This window comes from Calidris pugnax, unplaced genomic scaffold (assembly GCF_001431845.1).
Source record: "Calidris pugnax isolate Ruff unplaced genomic scaffold, ASM143184v1 scaffold470, whole genome shotgun sequence".
In the NCBI taxonomy this organism is placed as follows: domain Eukaryota; kingdom Metazoa; phylum Chordata; class Aves; order Charadriiformes; family Scolopacidae; genus Calidris; species Calidris pugnax.
The window spans coordinates 1,496,430-1,504,068 of record NW_015092761.1 but is presented as its reverse complement, the minus strand read 5'-3'; the positions used below and the strand labels follow the sequence as shown (position 1 = coordinate 1,504,068).

Genomic DNA, 7,639 nt, shown 5'->3' with positions numbered 1-7,639 from the left:
CTCCAGGTGGGGTCTCACGAGTGCAGAGCAAAGGGGCAGAATCACCTCCCTGACCGCTGCCGGCTCATGTTGAGCTTCTCGTCCATGAGCACTCCCAAGTCCTTCTCCTCAGGGCTGCTCTCCAGCCAATCTCCATCCAACCTGGATTTGTGCCTGGGGTTGCCACGTCCCAGGTGCAGGACCCTGCACTTGGCTTGGTTGAACCTCATGCAATTTGCCCACCTCTCCAGCCTGTCCAGGTCCCTCTGGATGGCATCCCTTCCCTCCAGCGTGTCAACTGCGCCACCGAGCTTGGTGTCATCAGCAAACTTGCTGAGGGTGCACTCTATCCCACTGCCCATGTCTCCAACAAAGATGTTCAATAGTACTGGTCCCAGTATGGACCCCTGAGGAACACCATTCCTTACTGGCCACCACCTGGACATCGAGCCCTTGACTGCCACCCTTTGGGTGCGGCCGTCCAACCAGTTCCTTATCCACCCAGTGGTCCATCCATCGAATCCATGGGTTTCCAATTTTGAGACCAGGATGTCATGTGTGACAGTGTCACATGCTTTGCATAAGTCCAGGTAGATGACGTCAGTTGCTCTGCCCTTGTCTACCGAGTCCAGTGTCACATGCTTTGCATAAGTCCAGGTAGATGACGTCAGTTGCTCTGCCCTCGTCTACCGGGTCTGTGGCAGTATCGTAAAAGGCCACCAAATTTGTCAGGCACGATTTATGAAGAGAATGGCTTACAGAGAAGCTTTTTGTGCCTATTTGCGGTGCCTGAAGTATCAGAAGCAAACCGGCCAGGAGCTTTTGTATCAGACCTGAACATGTCTTGACCCAAATACCTTCCTTTCTAGGTCAGCGCTGCTGGATGAGAAGCGCCGGCTGGAAGCTCGTATTGCCCAGCTGGAGGAAGAGCTGGAGGAAGAGCAGAGCAACATGGAGCTTCTCAACGAGCGGTTCCGAAAGACCACGCTGCAGGTGAACTGGCTGTTGGCAAGGCCCCCCGGGGCAGGTTGGGTTTGGGTGGGCTCTCAATAGCATCTAACCATCTCCTGTGCTCCTCCTCTGCCAGGTTGACACGCTGAATTCGGAGCTGGCCGGGGAGCGGAGCGCTGCCCAGAAGAGCGAGAACGCACGGCAGCAGCTGGAGAGGCAGAACAAAGAGCTGAAAGCCAAGCTGCAGGAGCTGGAGGGCTCTGTGAAGTCGAAGTTCAAGGCAACAATTTCTACCCTGGAAGCCAAGATCGTGCAGTTGGAGGAGCAGCTAGAGCAGGAAGCCAAGTAAGGAAAGGATCTGTTTGCCTGGGTTTGCTCTGTCAGTTGAAGGTCTGGAGCCTCCAGGCCTTGAGTTGGTGTAGGGGTGAGTTGTGAGCTCAGGACCCAGGAGCTGGGGGTTATTATCCATAAACCTGCTGCTCAGGGGACACGCTTTGACAAAACAGCTGTAAAGTAACTGGGGTGGAAAGTTTGGGAATCTGCTTGCTCTGTGACTGAAACAGCTGAACTAAAGCTTCACCAGGTGATGAGTGTGGTCCCAGGGTCCACAGGTGCTGCACAACTTTCTGGAGACAAGATAAAACACCCCCTTGAGACCCCTGGTCCCTTTGGTTGAAGGGAGCAAGCGGGACAGCTCAGGTGTGATGGCTTTAGTGACCTGAGATGAATCCTGTGCTCTGCAGAAATCTTCCTGACCATCCTTTCCATCTGGGTCCTCCACAATTTAGTATTTTTGCTAGTTCCTCCCAGAATCTGGAGGTATTTTATCACCATCTCCCTTTTTTTGTGCCTGTGGCTCTGTGGGAGGAGTGTGCTTCTGGTCAGCAATAAATTTAAAGCTGCTCTTCTGAATCCCATGGTGAAGAAGCCCCTTCTGATCCTGGTCTGCAGACCGTACCCACATTGCTCCAGCGCTGAGGCTTTACTCTCACAGCTGCATCCCAGTAACCACCAGCACAGGAGGACGATGTGGGTTCTGTTGCTGGTGGCAGACGTGATAAGAGGACTCAGATATCAGTGAGACAATGAGACCAGAGCCTTTCGGAAAGGACAAGTCTTGTGTTCCTCACCTTCAGGTACTGAGAAAAACGATGGCTTTTGGTTATTGTAGGGAAAGAGCAGCTGCTAACAAACTGGTGCGTCGTACGGAGAAGAAGTTGAAAGAAGTCTTCATGCAGGTGGAGGACGAGCGTCGACATGCAGACCAGTACAAGGAGCAGGTGAGCGCGAGGCCTTTCCTTCTGAGGCCAGTTTCTTAGAAAAGACAAATAAACCCACACTTTGAGCAGAAAGGGCTTGTTAAAAAAGCATTTTGGTGAAAACATTTGTGGGCACTCCCATCTCCATCACTGAACCACTAGAGTAGCTCCCAGCAGTCAGAGCCTCTGGTGGGATGGTTTGTGGTGCACCCCCTGGAGCTCCACCGTGTCCCGCAGTCCCCGCTGGAGGCTGCAGAGGGGCTGGAGAAGGTGTTGGTGAACCTCTTGGACCTCTCAAATCAGGGGGTTGCAGCTGCCAAGTTGGATCCTGATGACCTGGTTTTGTATTTTAGATGGAAAAGGCAAATGCCAGAATGAAGCAGCTCAAGCGCCAGCTGGAGGAGGCGGAAGAGGAGGCCACACGCGCAAACGCTTCCCGGCGTAAACTGCAGCGGGAGCTGGATGATGCCACGGAGGCCAACGAGGGCCTGAGCCGGGAGGTCAGCACCCTGAAGAACAGGCTACGGTAAGTGGTGCCACTGGGAACGGGCCATAGGATCATAGAATGGTCCAGGCCAGAAGGGACCTCCAAAGGCCATCTAGTCCGACCCCCCCGCAGTCAGCAGGGACACCCCCAACTAGACCAGGGTGCCCAGGGCCTCGTCGAGCCTCTCCTTGAATATCTCCAGGGAAGGGGCCTCAACCCCAGAGGCCTTACCCCTGGGCAACCCATTCCAATGCTCCACCACCCTCACAGTAAAGAACTTTCTCCTCATCTCCAACCTAAATCTGTTCCCCTCCAGCTTGAAGCCATTGCCCCTCGTCCTGTCACTCCAGGCCTTTCTAAACAGGTTCTCCCCAGCCTTCCTGTAGGCCCCCCTCAGGTACTGGAAGGCTGCTGTTAGGTGTCCCCGGAGCCTCCTCTTCTCCAGGCTGAACAACCCCAGCTCCCTCAGCCTGTCCTCGTAGCAGAGGTGCTCCAACCCCCTGATCATCCTCGTGACCCTCCTCTGGACCTGCTCCATCAGGTCCATGGCTTTCCTATACTGAGGGCTCCAGACCTGCACACAATACTCCAGGTGAGGTCTCACCAGAACAAAGTAAAGTGGCAGAATCCCCTCTCTGGACCTGCTGGCAACGCATCTTTTGATGCAGCCCAGGATGGGATTGGCCTTCTGGGCTGCAGCTGCACACTGCCTGCTCATGTCCAGCTTCTCCTCCACCAGCACCCCCAAGTCCCTTTCCTCAGGGCTGTTTTCTAACACCTCACCCCCCAGTCTGTGCTGATGGTGAGGATTGTTCCGGCCCAGGTGCAGAACCTTGCACTTGCTCTTGGTGAACCTCATGAGGTTCACCTGGACCCACCTCTCCAGCCTGTCCAGGTCCTTCTGGATGACATTCCATCCCTCTGGTGGATTGACACCACCACACAGCTTGGTGTTGTCTGAAAACTTGCTGATGGTGCCTTTAATTCCTATGTCTATATCATTGATAAAAATGTTAAACAGTATTGGCCCCAGCACGGACCCTTGAGGAACACCACTTGTGACTGGTTTCCATCTGGACTTTGAGCCATTGAGTACCACCCTCTGGATGTGACCATCCAGCCAGTTCCTTCTCCACTGACCAATCCATCAAATCCATACCCCTCCAATTTGGCAATCAGGATGTTGTGGGGGACCGTGTCAAAGGCCTTACAGAAGTCCAGATAGATCACATCCATAGGTCATCCCTTATCTACTGACCAAGTCAATCTATAATAGAAGGCCACTAGGTTAGTCAGGCAGGACCTGCCCCTCGTAAAGCCATGTTGGGTGTCCTGGATCACCTCCCTGTCCTTCATGTGCCCAAGCATGGCATCTAGGAGGATCTGTTCCATGATCTTCCCAGGCACAGAGGTGAGGCTGACGGGTCGGACCAGGGTTCATCTGAGCCCTCATGTGCCCACGGACTGTGGGGAGCATCCCTGGGGCATGTCCAGCTGTGACCCTGCAGAAACAGCTGCCGACGTCAGGGGATGGGCCCAACTGGAGCTGCTGGGAACTGCTGGTGATCTCCAGCCTGGTGATGGTAGGGAGGAAGCTGCCAGCCCACGGGGACGTTCCTGACAGCACTGGAGCCCCAACTCCTCAGAGCTTACATTGGCAGGGTCCCGGGGGTTCCCAGTTCAGTCCAGCCACCAGTAAACAGGGCAGAGGAGACAGCAGGGTCCTGCTGTTCCAGTGGCTGGGGCTTTTTTCCTGCCCCACCCTGGGGGTGTTTCAGAGCTTCCCTTGAGAGTTGGGTCTTTGAGACCAAGGGCTCTGTCACGATGGGAGTTGGTGATGGTGGGGCTGGTGCAGAACAGGAGCCATCTGAAGAGACCATGCCATGGAGCTGCTGCCCGTGGGAATGGCAGGAGGGTGGTGGTGCAGCGCTTCCCAACGAGCAGTTGATGTGTCTTTTTAGTACTTGGTCTGCACTTGGTGCTTGTACAGAGACAATATTCTGGTATTTGGGACCAAAGGTGATGGAGTGAAGGAAGCGGGAATTCCTGGGGTACCAGCAGGTGTTTGTGCACAGCGTGTTCACCCCTTGGACAGAGAGAGTTTCAAAACTGGGAAATCTGCCCCGTGGGTGTCCTGGGGCTGAGCTGCTCCATTCCTGCACAGTTCAGAGATGGGCCACAGAGATGCTGGGAGGGTTGGAGTGCCCTCCAATGAGCACAGGCTGAGAGGGTTCAGCCTGGAGAAGAGAAGGCTCCAGGGAGACCTTGGAGCCCCTTCCAGTCCCTCAAGGGGCTCCAGGAGAGATGGGGAGGGACTCTGGATGAGGGAGGGGAGCCACAGGACAAGGGGGAAGGGTTTGACACTGAAAGAGGGGAGATGGAGCTGAGATGTGGGGAAGAACTTGTTTGGTGTGAGGGTGGTGAGAGCCTGGCCCAGGTTGCCCAGAGAAGCTGTGGCTGCCCCATCCCTGGAGGGGTTCAAGGCCAGGTTGGAGGGGGCTTGGAGCAACCTGGTCTGGTGGGAGGTGTCCCTGCCCCGGGCAGGGGGTGGCACTGGGTGGTCTTTAAGGTCCCTTCCAACCCCAAAGGTCCTACAGTTCTGTGATAGGGGAGGTCTTTCAGGAGTGGCCACCAGCACGGGTCTGGGGCTGCGAGGGGGAGGTGGCCCATCAGCCACGGGATGTTTGCTTGTCCTTGGCAGGAGGGGGGGCCCCATCACCTTCTCCTCCAGCCGATCCGGGAGGCGCCAACTGCACATCGAAGGGGCCTCCCTGGAGCTCTCGGACGATGACGCGGAGAGCAAAGGCAGCGACGTGAACGAAGCGCCGCCGGCGCCGGCCGAGTAGAGCCCCGTCCCAGCGAGTGCAGGCAGAGACCTCTGACAGTCGCCGGCAGGAGGAGGACTTTCCTGACCACCCAACTGCCTTGTGGCCCTCAACCTGCCTTACCCGACACCGGCACGCTACAAGGTTACGTATCATAGGTCTACTATGTCTTAAGGCTCTCCAGCCTCACCATTCTGTACCCTGCTTCAGATATAGGTACAACTGCTTTTTTTATATATAGTAAACGAAACGGGATCGTCTCTGTTCAGTGCATCTATTTTCCAGATACTCATTGTAAAGCCATTTTATAAACCATCATGTGAAGGATGAACCTTTTTTTTTTTTTTTTTTTTTTTTTTTTTTTTTTTCTTTTTTCTTTTTTCCTTTTATATCAGTACAGAAACTTCATTCCCAGGGGGCAGGTGGTTGGGACGAGCCCCGGTGTCAGGACTGTGCATGCTTCCTTGTACCACCAACACCCTCCCATTTCTCCTGTGGGTGACAGCCCTCGGCTGTTACTGAGGCTGTTGGATCATTGAAGACCAAACTGCACCTCCCTCCCTCCCTCCCTCCCTCTCTCTCTCTCATTCTCTCTCTTTTCTCCTCATTGCCGTGATCCGCACACAATCAGCGCGCCAACTGTGACAAGGCCTCGGGAAGTGTCAGAGGGAGGTGTTAGGGATGAATGAGCAGTGTCTGTTTTTGACCCACGGTATCATTTTGAAGTGTTCTCAGCACCCGCTTCCCCCGCTGAGTGCTCCTGCACCTCCCCTGTACAGCCCTGCCCCCGCGCAGACCCGCCGTGCCCAGCACAGCTCTGTACATAGTAAGGCTTAGAATAATGTGAAACACCAGTGGAAAATAAACATGCAACACAGGCAAAATTAATTTATTAATTTATGGCTGAGCGAGTTTCAGGCTTCAGGAGGTGGAGCCGAGCGGCCGCGCTGAGGGAGGAGGCTCCAGAGCCACCGGAGCAGCCCAACTGGTGTTCCCCGGGGAGCGGGGCCGGCGCGGAGCCTGCGGAGCCCGGGCTGAGCCGAGGAGTTAACATGCCAGTGGATGTGAATCCTTTTTTTTTGTTGTTGTTGTTGTTGGTATTTTTTTTTTTTTTTTTTTTTTTATTTTGAACAGTATTACAGGGAGTAGTTAGCATCCTTTTTTGTTGAAATAGCTGAAAAACTGACATTACAGAAAGTGCCTTAGACACTACAGTACTAAGACAATGTTACGTATATAATTTGCCTCTATAACGATGATTTAATGTATTAATTTTGACTGTGCTTCATATCATGTACCTCTCTAGTCCAAGTGGTATTATTGATATTAGTGACAATGAATCAGTGTTAATTAGGAAACTTCCTCTGCCACACGCTCAGAAAAACATGGATTTCCTTTTTTTTTTGGTTAAAAGCTTTAACATCTGTCGCAAAGGTTTTGTTGTGTGTGTTTGGATATTTTTAATCAAACTGGCTGTTGACCACCAGGCATCTGACTGCAAATATCTTGTTTTCTTGTATACCCATATTTCTAGACAATGATTTTTGTAAGACAATAAATTTATTCATTATAGATGCAGCCGCCTGCTCTGTTTACTTACAGGAAGAGCTGTCTCCTGAGGCTGGCATAGACCTTAATAAACGAGAGTATGACTGGATGCTGCCTTTTCCCTTCGTGCTGTTGTATTTTCTTGTATTTTGACCTAAATAGAACATAAATGGCCTGGTCCAGGGCTGAGCCTTTGAACTCTTCATGGTGACACGGAGCTGGAGCACGAAGGGCGCTCTGGCCCAGCCCCGGTTCTACCTTCAGTGGGGTCTGGGCTCTTTTCCAAGGGGTGAAATGTCCTGGCCCCGGGATCCTGCTCCCCCTCGAAGCGGGCTCTGGCGGCCGGAGGCGAGTGTGGGCTGAGGCCGAGGGCGGGGGAAGCTGCAGGCACCGACAGCTGGGGCTGAGCTCTGAAGGGGGTGGCTGTGGCCACAGCAGAAAGCGGGACCTACGTCCCCCCTGGGAGATGAGGGAGGAAGATGAAGGGCAGCTCCTGTTGAGGTTCCACTGCACGGGGCAGCAGGGAAGGGGCACTTACTGGAAGCCTGGTCCTGGAGCCCTGGTGTGTCCCAGGCACCTTTCCCCCAGGT

At 53.9% G+C, this 7,639-nt stretch overlaps 1 protein-coding gene across 3 annotated transcripts in view; it reads left to right on the top strand.

Annotated features, from left to right (window-relative positions):
- Positions 1 to 7,168, top strand: part of MYH10 (myosin, heavy chain 10, non-muscle) — a 118,329-nt gene extending 111,161 nt beyond the window's left edge. For 2 of the 3 annotated variants that reach the window (XM_014962665.1, XM_014962664.1), the window contains 5 exons: positions 849 to 972; positions 1,067 to 1,275; positions 2,102 to 2,210; positions 2,543 to 2,715; positions 5,378 to 7,168. In XM_014962665.1, coding sequence (XP_014818151.1) covers positions 849 to 972; positions 1,067 to 1,275; positions 2,102 to 2,210; positions 2,543 to 2,715; positions 5,378 to 5,522 — 760 coding nt within the window. In that variant the 3' untranslated portion in view covers positions 5,523 to 7,168. Of the gene's footprint in view, positions 1 to 848; positions 973 to 1,066; positions 1,276 to 2,101; positions 2,211 to 2,542; positions 2,720 to 5,377 lie in introns of those variants that run through there. The other variant, XM_014962666.1, reaches the window with a different exon arrangement.
- Positions 7,169 to 7,639: the final 471 nt, after the last annotated feature.